Genomic DNA, 19654 nt, shown 5'->3' on the forward strand with positions numbered 1-19654 from the left:
ATAGGGGAGGAAAATTTTTATCCTGAAGAGAAAAATATTTAGGATCTCTAACTTCGAGAAAGTAAAACTGTCCCAGAACTTTATGCCTTTTAAAAAATCATTAACAAAAAAATTAATAAATAATAAAAATCATTAGCATACTTGATTTGATGATCTTGTTTAGGAGATAACGAGAGCAGGACTGTTTGTGGGACATTCACATGGGCACGCTGACCACATTGATACTATTCTAGGGTTCTCTACTGTGAGTGATATCCTGGTAAGGGATGGCTTCTTTCCTTTAGTAAAACAGCCTGGACAGCACTCAGAAGGTGGTTATGTGTTCTTCTCTCATTACGGTAACCTAGATGAGATCACTGAACCAAAGAACCTTTAAGTTCCCTTCCTGTGTATCTTTTTAGAAGATTGCTCTGCTCTTCAGGACTAACCCCATAGCTGTTCTTCTTTCCATTTCAGAAATTACCATGGTTGACACAGAGATGCCATTTTGGCCCACCAACTTTGGAATCAGCTCCGTGGATCTCTCCGTAATGGATGACCACTCTCATTCTTTTGACATCAAGCCCTTCACCACTGTGGATTTCTCCAGCATTTCCACTCCACACTATGAAGACCTTCCATTCGCAAGAGCAGACCCAATGGTTGCTGATTATAAGTATGACCTGAAGCTCCAAGAGTACCAAAGTATGATGTTTATTTTCACTTTTCAGATGGCTAAGACTAAAATCGTTCTAACCTCTCAACACTGGAATAAATGCTCCAGAGACTAAAACTCTATAGAAAATGTATACCGTTCATTTATTCATCCATTTATCTCTGAAATGTTAGGTATTTACAGTATACCAAAAAGAAAGGTAGTGTGTAAATCCCCAGATTATTCTTTTTTCCCCTCCTTCCTTCCCTTTTCCTTTCCTTATTTCTTGTTTCTTTCCTTCGTAGGAGCATTTTCCAGCATGATTACATTGCCAGGTTTATCTCAGGCTAAGAGTCCATCACCCAACTTTGAATTCTTTTGGCTGCTTAAGTTAATAAGTAACAGTTTGCTACTTTATATAACTTATGATCACTAAATTGCAAAGTTGTCCATTTTTCCTAATTCTGCAGTTTGAGTAACTTACACTGAAACCTGTTTCTCTGCACAAATTTAAATTTCGCCATTGTAGTCTATTGATAAATCTTCCTGCCATTAACTAAATTCATGTCAAAACATCAGACTCAAGACAAACCAAAACTGCACTTTTCAAGATAAAATGAATTTCTGTGATGCTATTTCCTTGATTTTATCTTCATGTGCTGATATGCTCGTTTTCCAAAGCCACCTCCGTGTAATTGGCAACCATTACTTGACAGTAAGAACTTCCTGTATTTCTAGTTTTTTTCAAAAAGATAAATAATATACTTCGTTATATTTGCATGGTTTTCAGTTAGAGCCTAATATGGAAATTTAATAGGCCTGATCCTACCCAGCAGAAAGGTAGTGCTTACTTGCCATGGGTTCTCTCACTCTCTATCAAAAATTATTTTACAAACCACCTTTTCTAACACAATATTGTTGGAAAACCTGGTCTCTTATTTTTCATGTACCTTCAAGCTGGGCATTCCAGTACCTTTTCCACAGCATTGGTTGCTTCTGTGTTTGACAAGAGTGGTTTAAAAATACTTCCTAAATGCAATATTTAAATAAAAATATAGGAGCACCTGGGCAGCTCAGGGCGTTAAGCGTCTGACTTGGGCTCAGGTCATGATCTCACAGTTCATGGGTTCAAGCCCCACATGGAGCTTTGTGCTGACAGCGCAGAGCCTGGAGCCTGCTTCAGAGTCTGTGTCTCCCCCTCCCTCTGACCCTCCCCTGCTTACACTCTGTCTCCTTCTCTCTCATGAATAAACATTAAATTTTTTTAAATAAATAAAATATATAGTTTAATATTGTGATGAATGCCAAATACAGCACATTATGTAACAAAATAACCTTAATGGTCTCAGATACTATGTGGTGTCTGTCAGAGCTTTAGTACTACCAGGTGTCGAAGGGTCATAGAACCACAGACCTAATACCCTTCCCCATTTTATTTTTACAGGTGAAGCTCAGAGGTGTTGTGACTTGCCTGTGGTTACAAAGCCTACTTTTTCCTATGTTTTGTTTTCATGTTCCATAATGTTTCTACGCTTAAATAATAAACATGGCAATAAGGGAGACTTGCCATAGTGCCTTTTTAGCAGTTTGTCATGTGATAATTATCTGCTCACATTTTTCTGTACACAGGTGCAATCAAAGTGGAGCCTGCATCCCCACCTTATTATTCTGAAAAGACTCAGCTGTACAGTAAGCCTCATGAAGAGCCTTCCAACTCCCTCATGGCAATTGAATGCCGTGTCTGTGGAGATAAAGCTTCTGGGTTTCACTATGGAGTTCATGCGTGTGAAGGATGCAAGGTAAAAAAAAAAAAAAAATTTTTTTTTTTTTTTCGAAAAATTTTCTGACAGTTTACTTCTTATTTCATTTCTTGTTGTGAACACACAACAAGGAAATGAGATAAAATTGTCAAACTTTTGTTTTGGTAAAACCCATTCTTCAAATGATATATTTGAAAACCTAAGAAAATCAGTGAAAGCAGAGCTGCTTTGCCTCACTTCCTTCTCTCCAAACTGGTCCTTGAGCCACTGATCTAGTTCAACCCTTGCATCTTGCAGATTAAAAAAAATAATAAATGAGTTGTTCAGTATGTCATGGCAAAATAGCAATGAGGTGACCCAGAACCCAGATTTTCTGAATCCTCTAGTTTTGTTTTTTTCCCCACTATTCCAAGTGATATTTTGTATATATAAGGCTTGATAGATTAGATAGATAGATAGATACGTTTATTTGATACCTAGAACAGTCCCATGAGGTTGAGCTTATTTATGGCCACCTTACAGATGTAGAAACCCACCCATGGTCATCCATTAGGAAGTGGCAGAACTAGGGCTAACTAGAATATATATCTTACGATTCCTTAACCAGTGCTCTGTATTTTCTTATTTCACATTGGTCTGAGACATGTATGATGGACAGGCAAAAAGATACAACTGTTTTGGAAGAGACATACTGTTTTTCCTCAAGTCCCTTCTTTGTGAAAAGTGTATTTTGGAAAGCTCAAATATTTATTAATATTCTGCCCAATTATTAAGAAATTCTTAACCAACTCATATTTTAGTAAGTAATCTGTTAAAATAATTTTAATAATATACTCAGTGAATAAAATAGTAAAAAATACTATTTGTTACATACCCTAAGGTTCAGAATAAATTGTTCATAAATATTTACCTTATAAAATAAATACTGCTTATGTAAGATCCTATTCAAACCTCAGTTGGGGTTTTTATTCAGAATAAAAGTGTACAACAGCAGTTAGGTAGGTGTTAGAACATCTGGGTTCCTAACTGGTGTTAGAACATCTGGGTTCTTAAGCCAAAACAGAACTTAATATTTATTGAATATCTACTATGCACCAGATATTGTATAAGATGCTTTTTTTTAACCACATTCTGCCTAAGTTTTTGCATCTATAAAATGATGGGGTTGAATTAGATGATCTCTAAAATCTCTTTAATTGAGTTTATTTTTCTAAAGGCAACCTAATAAAGTGAAAAGAGACAAGGTTGTAGTCACCCAGCCACCTGTCCAGAGTTACTAGCCAATCATATAAACCCTCAGTCACCTCATGTGTAAAATGACTTGGTTGAATTACTTATCCAAGGTCTTATTCATCTCTAAGGTCTAAAATTCCAAAATGACTTTTTGAAATACTATTGGCAGAGAGATACTTTCATTTAAAACACTAATAAGTATTCATTGTGTGATTGAAGCCAAACTAAAATATCTGTGATGAATGAAATCATTAGGTATGGTCAGTTATTTAAGATTGCAGTGACTAGTGAAAACATGTCATTTTATTGTGTTAGATTTATGTAATTTTGGAGCAAATTGTTGCCAAATTCTGAGAAACACCTGAAGAAACCATTCTGTTTGGTCATCTTGGTAATTAACATTGGTAAATAAAAACAGTGTGATTGGTTAAGTTTCCTCCATATATTACTGCTTTTTATAGGCTTAGAAAACGAGAACGTTTAAGCAAATAGTTCCATCATGTCAGTATTTGTGGGCAGTGGCCATTACTGATAACAGCTAAAAATTGAAAGACAGTAGTTGGTTACAGTAATAAAAACTAAGTCCTGAGGGCACAAAACTTAGTAAAAGCAAGCAAAGAAGAAAAATAGCAAGAAGGAGAAGGACAAAGTTCAAATGCCATCAAATTAGGAACAGAAAGGGTCCTAAGGCAGAGATGGAGAATGAACACTTAATAAAATCCAAAGAAGACCCTGGATTACAGACTTCTGAGACTAAAATGCAAAGAAGGTTATGCTAACCTTGGAAGGCAAAATAGATATCTACTCATTTTACTTTATTTTATTTTATTTTTTTAATTTTTTTAACGTTTATTTATTTTTGAGACAGAGAGAGAGAGAGCATGGACAGGGGAGGGTCAGAGAAAGAGGGAGACACAGAATCTGAAACAGGCTCCAGGCTCTGAGCTGTCAGCACAGAGCCCGATGCGGGGCTCGAACTCACGGACCGCGAGATCATGACCTGAGCCGAAGTCGGATGCTTAACCGACTGAGCCACCCAGGCGCCCCAGTATCTACTCATTTTAAAGATAAGAGTAAAAAGAAATGTTAGTGGAATAATATAATTTGGCTTCTCCACATATAAGTCAGTAGTTCTCAAAGTGTGTTCTGGAAGCCTGTGGATTCCCTGAGACCTTTTCAAGGCACCTGTGAGGTTGAAACTACTTTTATAACAATTCTCAGTTGTCATTTACCGTTTTCACTCTCACTCTCTCAGGAGTATAAGTGGAGTGTTCCAGAAACTACATGACATGGAATAGTAATATAGCTTTGGTGGCTAATGGAATGTTTGCCTGTTATGTTCTTGTACATAACAATTTTTCAGTTTTAATTGCTAGTCTGACAAGTATCAGTAGATATAACCACATAAACAAAAGTTCATGGGGTCCTCAATAATTTTTAAGAGAGTAAAGGGGTCCTAAGACCAGAAAGTTTGAGAACCACTGTTATAAGGCATTGAGGCTGAAGAAATACTCATTTTTTGCTGCTGTGGAATTAAACAAAATTGCTGCCGCAGTCTGAATGCAGCTAATTTAGATCAGTGGCTATCAGTAATCAAAGATATCTTCTTAGCTTATCAACAATACTCAACAAAAAGCCAGGAAAGTGAACAAACAAATGTGTTTGACTCACCTGTATTTTGTAAAGGGTACTTTGGCAGTTTAACATTTGCCATTTCAGCAAAATGTAGCATGTGCCCATGATTAGAATACAGTTAACCATAAACCTGCAGACTAGCTTATGAATTGAAGAGAATAGTCTGGGGTGCCTGGGTGGCTCAGTCGGTTAGGCCTCCGACTTCAGCTCAGGTCATGATATTGCAGTTTGTGGGTTTGGGCCCAGCATCAGGCTCTGTGCTGACAGCTCGGAGCTTGGAGCCTGCTTCGAATTGTGTGTCTCCCTCTCTCTCTGCTCCTCCCCTGCTCATGCTCTGTCTGTCTCTGTCTCAAAAATAAATAAACAATAAAAAAAAAAAAGAATAGTTCTAGTATTGCTTATGATAGACGTTAGTGGGTCATCTGAAACAGTTTAACATTGTCAATGGAACAGGTTTATATTAGTGATCCCTGCCAAAATTCAAACAGGAATAAACAGAATTGGGCTTGGATTAAAGTGGAATAGTGACAGATTCTTGGTTATTAATATTGCAGACTTAGATAAAAAGAACCTTTGGCTATTGAATAATATATACACCAAAGCAACTCCTAAGCTGTGTGCTGAATTTGTGTATATTTTTAGTTTATGGTTTTATGTACATGTACAGTACATAAATAATATTCAGGATTATTTTCCTTTAACATTGAAAGACCCCAAATCATCACAAAAATAATATGATACACATTGAAAGATATCGTATGAGTCAAAACAAAACTTTGCATTGTAAGTAACATAATTCTCTCATCAAAAACACCTTCCTTTCCAGCCATGCCAGATAACTGAATACTCTGGAACCTGCCCATTTAAGCTAGCTAAGCAGTATGTTCAACCACGAGGATCAGTTTTTAAAAGTGAAAATTTTAAAAAGCACTCAAGGAATAGCATAAAACATATATGATCACAATGGCAAAAATCCAAACAAAATTTCCCACCAACATTTTTTCATGAGAATAGTTCTGTACATTAGCCTTCTGTTAAAATGTGAAAAAAATGGGGCGCCTGGATGGCTCAGTTGGATAAGCATCTGACTTCGGCTCAGGTCATGATTTCATAGTTTGTGGGTTCAAGCTGCGTCTTGGGCTCTGTGTTGACAAACCAGAGCCTGGATCTTGCTTCAGATTCTGTGTCTCCTCTTTCTGCCCCTCTCCCACTTGCACTCTGTCTCTCTCTCTCTCTCTCTCTCTCAAAAATAAATAAACATTAAAAAAAATTTAATGTGAAAAAAATACCTTTTTTAATATTCGAGGTCCTTAGAACCTCAATTTGAGAATTAAGGAGGCTTCAAGTTAGAACTTGAAGATCTATATATAGGTCTATATATGTACCTATTCTTTGAGATATTGCTGATCTCACAAGAGGTAGGGAAAACTTCTCCTAACCAACAAGGGCAAAACAAACAAAAAAAAACCCCTAGGTCTTGAGCTGTGACTTGCAGGCACACTTACTGGGGCAGGGTTTCTCTTGTGATAGGTGCCCATAGGAGGTGCAGCATTGCACCAAAGACAGATGCCTATAGCAGTATCCAGAGCCATCAGTGAGAGGGAGCTGAGTCTGGGGCTTTTGAATTGAGCCAGCTTTCTCAAGGGAATCTGAAATAGTCACAAGTCACTGGAGCCCCTGGCTTCTAACAGAAGCGTCTGCAAATTCTTTTTGGAGGAAAGACTTCTCAATTTAGACCCTGTAGGATTCCCACAGTTTGAGGTCAATATACAAGTTCAAAATATCAGTAAGCATATTAAGAAGTCGATCACCTACGGGGCGCCTGGGTGGCGCAGTCGGTTAAGCGTCCGACTTCAGCCAGGTCACGATCTCGCGGTCCGGGAGTTCGAGCCCCGCATCGGGCTCTGGGCTGATGGCTCAGAGCCTGGAGCCTGTTTCCAATTCTGTGTCTCCCTCTCTCTCTGCCCCTCCCCCGTTCATGCTCTGTCTCTCTCTGTCCCAAAAATAAATAAACGTTGAAAAAAAAATTAAAAAAAAAAAAAAAAAAAAAAAAAAGAAGTCGATCACCTTGAATAACATTTATCAAAAATAAACAAAAACAGATTTAGACCCCTCCACCCCTATACAAGGAAAGCAGATAATGATAATTGGGATGCCTGATAGAGAAAAAAGCTGTGTATGAATTGTTTCAAGAAAAAGGGCAGAATCACCCCAATGAACAAGCAAGAGTAGACTTGTCAGGAACAACTAGGCAGATTTGAAAATAAATCAGTATGTTTAGTGAAGTGAAACTTCTAAAGTGAAAAATATAATTATCGAAATAAAAATTCAGTGGAGGGGTTAATTAGCATATTGTACATAATAGAAGAAAGGATTAGTGAACTGGAAGATAAATGTAAAGAAATTATTGAGAATGAGAACCACAGTGCCTTAAAGAATATGTGCTATCCAGAACCTGCTAAAAATTGAAGCCTCTTAGTTCTTGAAAGATTCATAGAATCTTTGAATGTTAAAAATATGCCTTCTTTACTAATCAATAGAAGAGTAATGTACAGAACTCTTATCACTGATGAACGTTGGTAAGAAATGTTTCCCTTTTTTTTCATTGTAATTATATATTTTTTGTTGTTTTATTTGATTGCTCTGATGTTTACTTTTATAATCAATATTAGTATGACAAAAAGATGGAAACTAGAAAGAAGTTAGGAAATATGGAAGGCTAGAATAAGAAGGTCTAACACTTAGCTAATTAATGTCAGAACTGATAAACAAGTGAAATCATGATGCAGAAAACATGTCCAAGAAAATAAATGAAAAGAAACGCATGCTGAGACACACTGCAGTAAAACTGCAGAGTACTAAAAACTAAGAGAATATATAAAAGCAACCAATGAGAAAAGAAAAAAAACACTTTAGAGTCAGTTAACAGCAGACCCCTCCACAGCAGCAATCATGGAACTCCAAGTGAAGATAACTGAGTATTCTATAATCTTTTAACAATGAGAGTGAAATGAAAACGTTTACAGGTTAAAAACAAACGAACAAACATGATACTGAGGGGGTTTAAGCCTCTGACTCTTGATTTTGGCTCAGATCTTGATCTCATGGTCTGTGAGTTCAAACCCCATGTCGGGCTCCATGCTGACAGCATGGAACCTGCTTGGGATTCCCTCTGTCCCTCTTTTTCTGCCCCTTCCCTGCTCATGTGCACTCATGTGCGTACTCTCTCTCTCAAAATAAATAAATAGTAAAAACAACAACAAGAGACTGAAATAGTAAATTTCAAAGATGGTACAGCATAGAAAGTAGAATATATTTGCAACATCTCTAACAGACAACAGATTAGTGTCTTAGAATATATAAAAAATTTCTAAAATTCAGTATTAAGGAAGAGACAATCCAATTAAAAACTAGGAAATAAAGAATCAGGAAAATACAAATTAAGATCACACTTAGATTCTGTTATACATTGTGAAATATTAAGAGGTCTGACAGGAGCGCCTGGGTGGCTCTGTCATGTCAGTTGGGTGTCCGACTTCAGCTCTGGTCATGATCTCATGCCTTGTGGGTTCCAACCCCACCTTGGGCTCTGTGCTGATGGCTCAGAGCCTGGAGCCTGCTTTGGTTTCTCTCTATCTTTGTCCCTCAACAGCTCATGCTCTGTCCTTCAAAAATAAATAAACATTAAAAAATTTTTTTAAAAGTCTGACAATACCAATTAGTAGAGGGAATGGAAGTTGATATTTTCACTCTGAAAAACAATTTGGTATGATCTTGTAAAATTTATCATTCACCTCTGTACAATCCAAAAACTTCACCCCTAGGTAACTCTTGTACATGTGCATCATAAAACATTTACAAGAATATTTATAGAAGCACTGTTTATAATAGCAAAATATTGGCAACAATTTAAACATCCATCAATGTGAGAAGATAGGAGCCTTCTTAAAGAAAAAATGATAAAATATTTTTAAAAACACATGAAAAGATGTTAATAAATTGTGAAATAGTCCTAGAATGGAATATTATGAAATTGTGAAAATGAATAAATCATAGCTTTTCACAAGAAAGAAGATACATTTTAGAAATCTAATACTAAATTTTAAAAAATGAAACTCCCAAAATACTGTATGAAGTATACCATTTAATAAAGCCCCCAAACAAGCATAACTAAGCAGTGTATTTTTCAATTTTACATACAGTGTGGTAAAACTGTATTTTCGTAAAAGTCAAGAAAATAATAAATACAAAATTGAGAATAATGATTACTTTGCCCAGGGGAAACAGAGTGCAGGAGTTGGATAAGGGAAAAATACATAACTATTCCAGTCGTGATTTTAAATCTTGGGCTATGGGCTCATGTCTAATAATTATCTTATTATGTTTTATAATTACATATATTTTCTACATGTTAGTAATTAATATTACATTTAATAAGATAACAGAAAAGGAAAAGAGTATACCAATGGCTTTGTGATATCTCAATCATGGTTTAGGATCAAAAAATATCAGAGATGGCCCAGAAAGGAAGTTAAGTGACGCACATATTCGATCAACAGATTTTATTAGAAGACTGTTGTTGTATTTAGGTCATATCCAGTGACTCCCCATGAAGCTCACAATTTTATTTTTTTTCAACGTTTATTTATTTTTGGGACAGAGAGAGACAGAGCATGAACGGGGGAGGGGCAGAGAGAGAGGGAGACACAGAATCGGAAACAGGCTCCAGGCTCCGAGCCATCAGCCCAGAGCCCGACGCGGGGCTCGAACTCACGGACCGCGAGATCGTGACCTGGCTGAAGTCGGACGCTTAACCGATTGCGCCACCCAGGCGCCCCGAAGCTCACAATTTTAATTAGGCAGTGGGGGATGGGTGGAAAATAAACACTTAAAATATAATAAGTAAATTATATGGTATGTTAGAAAGTCCTAACTGTTACTAGAAAATAACAAAACAAAACAGAAACTAGAGCCCTGTGAAGAAACCAGAGGTTCCAAAAGAGAGGTGGGGGCAGAGACTGGCCATGGTATTAAATAGGGCATATAAGCCTCATTGAGAAGTTGACATGTTAGAAAGCTTGAAGGCAGTGAGACGAGTAAGCAAGTGTATATTTAGAGGAAGGTCTTTGCATGTGAGAGAAAAAAGTCAGGAGTGATTTCAAGGAGTTTGGCATCAGAGACTGGGAGGGTGTTTGTACCAACCGAAATGGTGAAAGCCTCCAGAAGTGAGTTTCCAGGGTAAGACCCGAGTTTCAGGGTTGGACATGCTGGGTTTCAGGTAGCTGTTAGATTTCCAAGTGACATGCCTGGTAAGCAGTAGAAACTTGTCTGGAGTTCAAGATGCAAATTCAGAGAAAGTGAAAATGTGTGTCAGCAGCAGAATCCATACTAGTTCAGGGGTTTTTGCACGAAATGGGGCCAGATAAATTTGAAAGAGTTAAGAATTGAGTTTCTGGAGATGAGAACAATAGAAACTAGTAAGAACACTCTGACAACAACAACAAAAAATGGAGTTATTAGCAAACATTTCCAATTAGAATTTCTTTTAGGTCTTTCAAAAAAATATAAATACAGCAGAATTCAATTAGCCTCGAATTGACCTATTTGCTGTTTTGAGATGGCAGTCCGTTGTCTAAGGATTTGTTTATTACTTCTCTTGTTCTTTCCTATAGTCTTTTTTTGTGTGTAGGCTACAACAGTTATGGAGCACTCTTTCAATCACATAAGTAAATGAAACCAATTCTGTAGGAAATTATGCAACATAGAGAATTCTAAAAAATTGTCCACATGTGGATTTTTATTGGCCCTGATCATGTTTTAGAATGAAATGATTATAACTTTGCCAAATGGCTTAGCACAATAATAAAGGCTGGGGCATGCTGTTGGAAGGATTTGCAGAGAAACTGAACTGATTACATGGTGTTTTATTTGCATTACATTAAATCCAGAGCACTTCTTAGAGTGTGCTGAAACTCAAATGTAGAGCCAAGATACATTGAATGACATCAGTTGGATATGGTCACTGTCTCAGAGCTAAAGAAGGACACTGGAGATCTTGTGGCAGTTACATGACTTGTCTGAAGTCACCAGTGACAGAACCTTCCTTTGCTGATACCTAGGCCAGTGCCTTTAGCCAAATGTTGCTGCTTCCATGTATCATAAAGACTTAAAATTTGCTTTCTTTTTTCCATATCCCTTTGCAGGGGTTCTTCCGGAGGACAATCAGATTGAAGCTCATTTACGATAGGTGTGACCTTAACTGTCGTATCCACAAAAAAAGTAGAAATAAATGTCAGTACTGTCGGTTTCAGAAATGCCTTGCTGTGGGGATGTCTCATAATGGTAAGTGAACACTTAGCACACATATTTAACTGTTCTCATTATGGCTGCCAGATAAGTAGCCTGTAGGGCCATTGCTGAAAATGTGGACAGTTTTCCACAAAATTCCAGATTTCAGAATATTATATGCTGATAAAGCATTTCTCATTTCAGGTGAGGTTTAGGCTCTTAGTGTGCAATCTTTCTTTCAGTGGTTTGGCATCTGCCATGATGGGAGAGAAGACTTGAAAATATGAGAAGTGATAAGAAATAACTGTAGTATTTCCAAATGAATGTAATGATTGTGATTCATTTTTTATGTTGCTTTAATAGCATTAAAAATGGCATTATTCTTGTATATATCAGTAGTTTCTTTCTGCTTTGAGAAAACTACAGGTTTCTGGCTGTGGAACTTTAAGTGGAATATCAGAATCTAGAGTATATCCTTTTTTTCCTCTTTGCTGTGCAAAGATGAGTATAGATATAGCAGTACCCTTGACTTCAAAGAGCATACAGGCTTGTGGATAAAGCAAAGATTTTAAGCTCCCACAAAACTTCAGTGTCCATAGAATCATAAGAAAATAAAAATTTCTATTTTATAAACCTGTATCTAAAATCAAGCTTATGATTTTGAGTGTTGACTTAAGAGAAAGAATGTAGAAGACCTTTGTTTTCATGTGTTGTAGAACTAACTCAGTAAAATCACGGAAGATAGGCCTATTTGAAGAAGTAGTTCTTGATTTCCATTTAGCTCTGATTGGTGTTAACAAAATCACAAAACAAATTTGATAGTAACTTTATAGTATTATATTTGTCAAGTATTTGTTCTTTCAAAATTCATTATGGGCTCAAGAAATCTAAAATGCTAAAGTGTTCAAATAAAATCTGAAGTCTTATTTCACTGGATATTCTATTTTTTTTCTTTCTTTTGCCTTCACCGGTCTCAAAACTGATCTGGTAAGAAGATAACATTTGAAGTCAATCTTCATATGTTAAGGCTCCAAAGCATCTGTGAAAATTAGTTTTATTCCATCACGCAGATGTTTGGTTTTCACAGCAGAAATCTTAAAAGTATTTGAGAATCGCTAATTGGTTGATATCCTACTCTTAAAAATAGTTTACGAAATTATATTTTTATAATTAATATGGGCCATTTCCTCTGAAGGCAAGAATGTATTATGAAGAAATCTGTCACCTATACTGGACAGAGTGGAAATTTGGTCCAAATTTCCTCACAGTTGATTACATCTGCTGTGTAGTAGTATACAACTGCAGTCATTGATTGCAAAAATAATTTACTGGTTTAATTCCACCAATTTTCTTTCATTTCAAGTCAAGCGTTATATTTTAGATGATGCAGTCAAGTTGCAATACATTTATTTTATCTTTATGGTGAAATCTTTGACTTTGAAATCATTATTACTAAGACTGCCTAGAAAAGCATGCCAGTTCTGCTTTTCATGCTATTTATTTTTTGTCCTTTAAATTTGTCACTTCACATATTGATGTAACATGTATTTCCTGTTGCTTGCACACATTCACATAAAATATGCCTCCTTTTGCTTATTGTTAATAGGCAAACAACATTTAAAGCCCAACCTATATAGTATTGATGGTATAATTTTCTCTTCCCAGAAAATTCAAAGAAAACCATCATAAACCTAATAATAAAGTCATCATTTGACTTTATATGGTGATTAGAATATTCTGTTTAGAGAGAAGAGCAATCTTTTCTTTTTAATGTTTATTTTTGAGAGAGACAGAGCATGAGTGTAGGAGGGGCAGAGAGAGAGAGAGAGAGAGAGGGGCGGGGGGAGAATCCAAAGCAGGGTCCAGGCTCTGAACTGTCAGCACAGAACCTGACATGGGGCTCGAAATCATGAATTGTGAGATCATGACCTGAGCTGAAGTCAGATGCTCAACCAACTGAGTCACCCCAAGAGAAGAGCAATCTTGATAGGGAGTATTCAGTTAATTCTTCTTGCAAAGACAAAAAAAAAAAAAAAAAAGAATTAATGTTCTAGCATTAGACTTACGCAGTTCAACGTTTACAAGATTGCAGCAGTGACTGAGAAAATCCCTTCTAAGAAGTGTTCATAGGAATGTGTTTGCTGTATGGAAAACATTTGATCAAAGCACAAGAAGGGAAAGCCAACAACGAGGTTTTGAATAGTTTTGCCTGTTATCCTGAGAAAGGAAACATTTCCAAATACAAAGTTTTCTAGGAGGTTGTAGTAACTATCTAAAATTATTTTGTTATTATATTAATGTTTTCTGTGAGTGGACCTCACTATAATAACCCACCCAATTTATCAAGAGGCTTATAGTGTTGTACCAAATCGGCACCTTGCTGCTTTCAGTACACACAAGAAGAGATGAACATCCCCCGAAGTAAATGTACTCCATTCTCTATTACTTGTGTTTCTGCTCTTTGGTGTCTGTTTAATCCATTCGGTGCAATTAGGTTGCCCACTAGCCACCACTCCCAGCTTTAAAGGAGGCTTCTATAAGTAACCTTCAAGGAACCCTCAGGGCCCTGGGCAACATTGTTGGAAAATCACTGAAACAAGGGTTGCTAATCCTTTCAACTTTGAAAGTTCTATGATTCTGCATAGTCAGACAACCTACCTCACCGAAGTTTTCACTTTTCATTAAGGTAGTCCATATATTATAGACAGTGTCACCACCTTCTCAAATATGTAGGTATCTGACATGAATTTAAAACTTTCCACCTATATGTTTTGTTGCCATAAAAATATAATTCATATGCTTGAATCAGGTCATCTAGATGTTCTGATCAATTGCTCAGCAATTTAAGGCATTACATCTGATGATCACATAACAATGTAGCCCCAGAGTACAAATCTAGAGCAGTCCAGGCTAAAGAACATAGATGGTATATTTGGTTAAGGGTGTATGGTTCCATCTTCAGATGGAACTTCCATTTTGATTGTGACATGTAGCCTAAACATCGTAGAAGGACAGGAGGATTTCGGAATTCTTACACTTGGGAACCTAGTTGTTTCTCAGATAATCTGTTTTCAGCACTGGGTAGGAAAAATATCCAAGCATTGGACTGAAGTGCTTTGGGAGCAAAGTTTTTATTTTTCTGCAGTGATCAGGATAAACACGTGTTGCAATTGTTTCGGTCATTTAACATACCATCATTTCTAGACCATGGGCCAGTTCCACTGATGGCTCCCCAGTCTTTGTGAGTCATGCTTGGCACAATCAGTTCAATACCCTGTCCAGACACCTTTAGAGGAAAGCTCCAAATGAAAGTAAAGCAGAAATAAAGACCCAGCTTCCTAGGCTACCCAGAGGTGCATGTGACTTACCAAGTGATCATAGCATAACCTGCTTCTTGTTTTACAGTTTGAATTAGTGAAGCTGGTGTCTACAGATTCTTGATAAAAATGCTCACATAGATTAATATTTCTTCAGTCAAATGGACACTTAAACTTTTATAGTTTTTCTTAGTATAATTTTTGTTTTAAAATTCTGTTGGCAAGATCCCTGACATGAATCATATTTTTAAAATGTGACTCCTTTTTTTTTTTTTTAATTTATTTATTTTGAGAGAGAGCATGTGAGCGGAGGAGGGACAGAGAGAGACACAGAATCCGAAGCAGGCTCCGGGCTCCGAGCTGTTAGCACAGATTCCGACGCGGGGCTCAAACCCACAAACCATGAGATCATGACGTGAGCTGAAGTCAGACACCCAACCGACTGAGCCATCCAGGCGCCCCTTGACTTCTTTATTTTTGATAAGATAATTTATTCATTAAGAATTTTGACTACTGGAGTTCCTGGGTGGCTTAGTCAGTTAAGTGTCTGACTCTGGATTTCGACTCAAGTCATGATCTCACATTTGTGAGATCACGCCCCGTGTCGGGCTCCTCGTTGAGCATGGAGCCTGCTTAGGATATCTGCCTTCCTCTCTGTCTTTCCCTCTCTCTCTCCCCACCCCTTCTTCCCCTCTCCCCTGCTTATCCTCTCTAAAATAAAATTAAGATAAGATAAAAATAAATTTTGAATAGTGAATATTTCGTATTTGGAGCTGCTTTTCATGTATGAACTAAATAATAAAATTATAAGTATAGCCTGTTACTTTTTAAAAAATAATGTGAAGTAGAGAAGAATTGACTTACTTATGAGTCATTCAGTTAGGTTTTTTTCCCCTATGCCAGTGAGATTTGAATGAAAATTATGCTTTTCATAAATGTGAAAATTAGTGAAGCTTTAGTTTTACTGATTAGGACATCCTATTATATGATGTATGGGTTTTTTTTTTCTGTTATTTAAAAAAAATGCTGACAACTTTAAAAATAATTTCTCAGCAGCTTCATAAAAATCCAGAAAAAGGGTTTCACAGATATTTGTGGCACTCAGCATTTTACAAGTCAGTTCTCTCCTTCCTTGTAAAAAAGAAAAGCCTAAATGGCAAATAAGTTTAAATTTCAATATTTGGGGTTTTTTTTTTAAGTCTTCTTTGTAATATAAAGGAAAAATTATCCAAATGTTAATTTTCAGAAAATATAACAATGGAAGAGGTCCTGATGCACGTGGTAGCTTGTGCTGAGACCCACATGGCATTCGTGGCTACCTACAAGCTAGCCTCCACCTCCTTTTCCCTCTGTTTATTATGTCCTTTGGCTCCCTGTCACAATCCTACCAGGCATTCAAGGCCCCATTCAAATGCCTTCTCTTCTGTAAGACTTTCTAATTCCCCCTCTTCCCTCTGTGTTTTAAACCTTTCTTGTGACACCCACACTCTGCTTTGTAAAGCAAGGGAGTGATCAGATCTATACTGCCCAAATCTAAACTACTGACAGCTGTAAAAAGGATAAGTTAGAGAAACCGGGAAATTCATAAGAAGACAAATGCAGTATTCTGAACCAAGACAGTGGGAAGGGTTAGTGAGAAGAAATTAAATTGTGAAAAATATCGGAGCAGTGACCAGTGAATGCAAGTGTCTGAGGGAAAGAGGGGTCATCAAAAATTGTTCGGGGTATCTAGTCAGGTGATAGAATGAATTAACTAAGAAAGGGAAACAGGGAAAGGAAACTGGAGGGGAAGAAAAAAAATTCGTTTTTAAAGTTGCATTTGAGGGTCTTACAGAATATCCAGCATCCATATATAAAGGAATATAGAAACAAGAGAAAACTAAGAGTCCAGATCTCAGGAAAAGAGAGGGCAGGAGTTATGAGCACATTTTGTGAGCCAGAACAATGAATTAGGAACAACAGAATATAAGGGAAGGAAGAGGGGCCATCATAAAGGTCTGGAACATAGGCAGAAAGATAGGAGAACCAGAAAAGCAGAAACCACAATGAGAACATTTTAAAGTCACAGGGTGAAGAAGGTCAACAGTAGCAAAAGCTGGGAGAGTGAATGCTGGAGTGCTCAAGCAGAAACAAGAACTCCGAAGAGGCCCCTAGGTCTGGCTGTGAGAAAAAGCAATGGGGACTTTTAAGAGCAAAGTTTTGGAAATTTAAATGAGGCATAAGCAAGATTGCAGTAGGTTGGGGGGTAAGTAGTGACAAACGCAGGCAAGGAAGAAAGACTACTCTTTCGGTAGTTTCGGTGGTGGAGGAAAGATGGACTGAAGAGATTATAACCAGGGTTAGAATCTTCAACATCCGCTTAGGTGGAAAGGAAGGAGCTAGTGAAGAGAGGTACATGAGAGAGAATAACCTGTGTATATATAGGCTCTCCCCTACTAGACATGACCTGTCCTCCTGTTCCCCCAGTCCAGTCTGTCTAGCACAGTGTCTTGCATCAAACAGGTGTTCATTGAGTGAATTCAATGATCTCAGGTAAGACTTCAGGGAATCAGTGAGTCAGGTAAGGCCAGGGGTGTTTTGCCCATCTCTGCTTTGCGAAGAAACCTAGGCAAATGTTTACATGTCCTCTGCAGATAGTTTGAAAATGTTACCCCTGAATAAAAATCACTTCATATTAGTGTTAAAGCTGCTCCGTGTTTTACTTAGAGGAGCAAGAAAATGATAGTTATTAGATTTCTCTGGCAGCGCTTTCTGCGCAACCTCAGAACGCACAAGTTTTTTCTCAAGAAAGAGAAGTAGAGGGGCGCCTGGGTGGCCCAGTCGGTTGAGCATCCGACTTCGGCTCAGGTCATGATCTCACGGTTTGTGAGTTCAAGCCCTGCGTGGGGGTCTGTGCTGACATCTTGGAGCCTGGAGCCTGCTTCAGATTCTGTGTCTCCCTCTCTCTCTGACCCTCCCCCACTCATACTCTGTCTCTCTCTGTTTCAGAAATAAATAAACATTAAAAAAAAAAGAGAAGGGTAGAAAAACATAACTTATTGGCAACAGACCTATTAAAAGCAATAGTATTATATGTCTTATTTACATAAGGCTTTTACAAAATAAATGTTAAAATTGACCATGAGACATAGCCTTACCAATTCTCAAAAGCCTAGTATGATTGCCAATTCACCCCTTAGATGTTGACAGACAAAAATACTTTTAGTACAACTCAATTCATTCTTCTGTTTTCTGATTTATTATTTTGAAAATCGCTTTAATGTTTAAAATTAAGTAACATTTGTCTTGTATGCTCCTACAATTAGATAGGTGTTTTAAAAGCGTGTTATTAACTGTCATTAAGAAATATTGTTTCTTAGCACTATACCAAGATCCAAAGAGCAGGGTATCTAAATACTGCATGTGTTCAGTAAATCAGCACTAAATACACAGTACTGAATCTGTTATATGGTAGCAGTGAACTGCATTCAGTTCAGTAAAAGTGTGTTATATAAAGGCAAGCTAATACACTTTGACCAGAAACTGAGTCTCTACAAACCTCTTCTTCCTGAAGGCTGCATACTGATGCTGATACTGACAGATTTTTTTAAAACCAAGCAATATGAATTCTCTGTAGGTGATTAATTATATGGCACTGAATGCCAGTATTTTGGAAGTTGCTGTTTGTCAGGTGCTAGATCTTTAAAACAGACATAATGTGTCTTTTTTTTTTTCTTCAGGGCTTCAGGGACTAGATAAAAATTGCTTAAGAGAAAGAAAGAGTGTAGTATGTTCTGCAACATTATATGTCGTCAGGATTTATAGAATTTTATAGCTAAACTTAGAGCTAAAAGAAGGAAATTTTAGAGGTCTTCTTTTCCAAGTCCCTCATTTTATAGATAAACCAGTTGAAAACCAAAGAAGTTAAGCCACTTGGATAGTTTTTCACTGAGCTGAAACTAGAAAGTTGACTTCCTGACTACTTGAAGTGTAGTGTTAATTTCATTGTCTTTCAGAGAGGCCAAGAGTACTCCCTCAGTGACTCATAGGAACACATGGAGCATTTTCCTCTGTCTTTGAAGCAATAGTGGAAGATGTGGAAAAACATACTTTTATATGGGCACACTCAGCCTTTATATTTCTGGTCCCCAACCCAGAACTTTCGTTTTCTATTTCTTTTTTTTTTTTTTTTAATTTTTTTTTCAACGTTTATTTTTTTGGGGGACAGAGAGAGACAAAGCATGAACAGGGGAGGGGCAGAGAGAGAGGGAGACACAGAATCGGAAACAGGCTCCAGGCTCCGAGCCATCAGCCCAGAGCCTGATGCGGGGCTCGAACTCAGGGACCGCGAGATCGTGACCTGTCTGAAGTCGGACGCTTAACCGACTGCGCCACCCAGGCGCCCCTCGTTTTCTATTTCTTAAACTCTAATTTCAGTCTTATCGGAAACAGCAATCCAAAGGGAGAATTCCCCCCTCTTCTTGGTTTTCAGATGCTCTACCCAATGGGTAGAAACTGAGGTTTAAGAATTAGTACACCATTCCTTAAACAAGTTAAAGACAGAGAGATAGAGATATACATAGACAGAATAGGTTTTCAGGATTTGTTCTGTATCTATGGGAAAGAATCTAGGTCTGTGTCCCTGACTACAAAATGATATCTGTAGTCTGGTCTATAGTCCACAGTAAACATGGTTAACTTAGACCGCTTCATCCACAAGTAACAAGAGCTGGGTTTATTAAGCATTACTATGTGCCACGTGCTATGCTGAACACTTTCTTGTGCCTTATCTCACCACCTCACGTGTG

General features: G+C 37.3%; 1 protein-coding gene across 1 annotated transcript in view; it reads left to right on the top strand.

Annotated features, from left to right (window-relative positions):
- PPARG (peroxisome proliferator activated receptor gamma) overlaps positions 1-19654 on the top strand; it is a 137258-nt gene that overhangs the window by 85684 nt on the left and 31920 nt on the right. The window contains exons 3-5 of the mRNA XM_047096850.1: positions 457-684; positions 2264-2433; positions 11466-11604. Of these exons, the coding sequence (XP_046952806.1) occupies positions 465-684; positions 2264-2433; positions 11466-11604 (529 nt within the window). The 5' untranslated portion in view covers positions 457-464. The remainder of the gene's footprint in view (positions 1-456; positions 685-2263; positions 2434-11465; positions 11605-19654) is intronic.

Source organism: Lynx rufus, unplaced genomic scaffold (genome assembly GCF_022079265.1).
Source record: "Lynx rufus isolate CCGP_SWC_20201006 ecotype Redwood Valley unplaced genomic scaffold, mLynRuf1.p SCAF_4, whole genome shotgun sequence".
Classification (NCBI taxonomy): domain Eukaryota; kingdom Metazoa; phylum Chordata; class Mammalia; order Carnivora; family Felidae; genus Lynx; species Lynx rufus.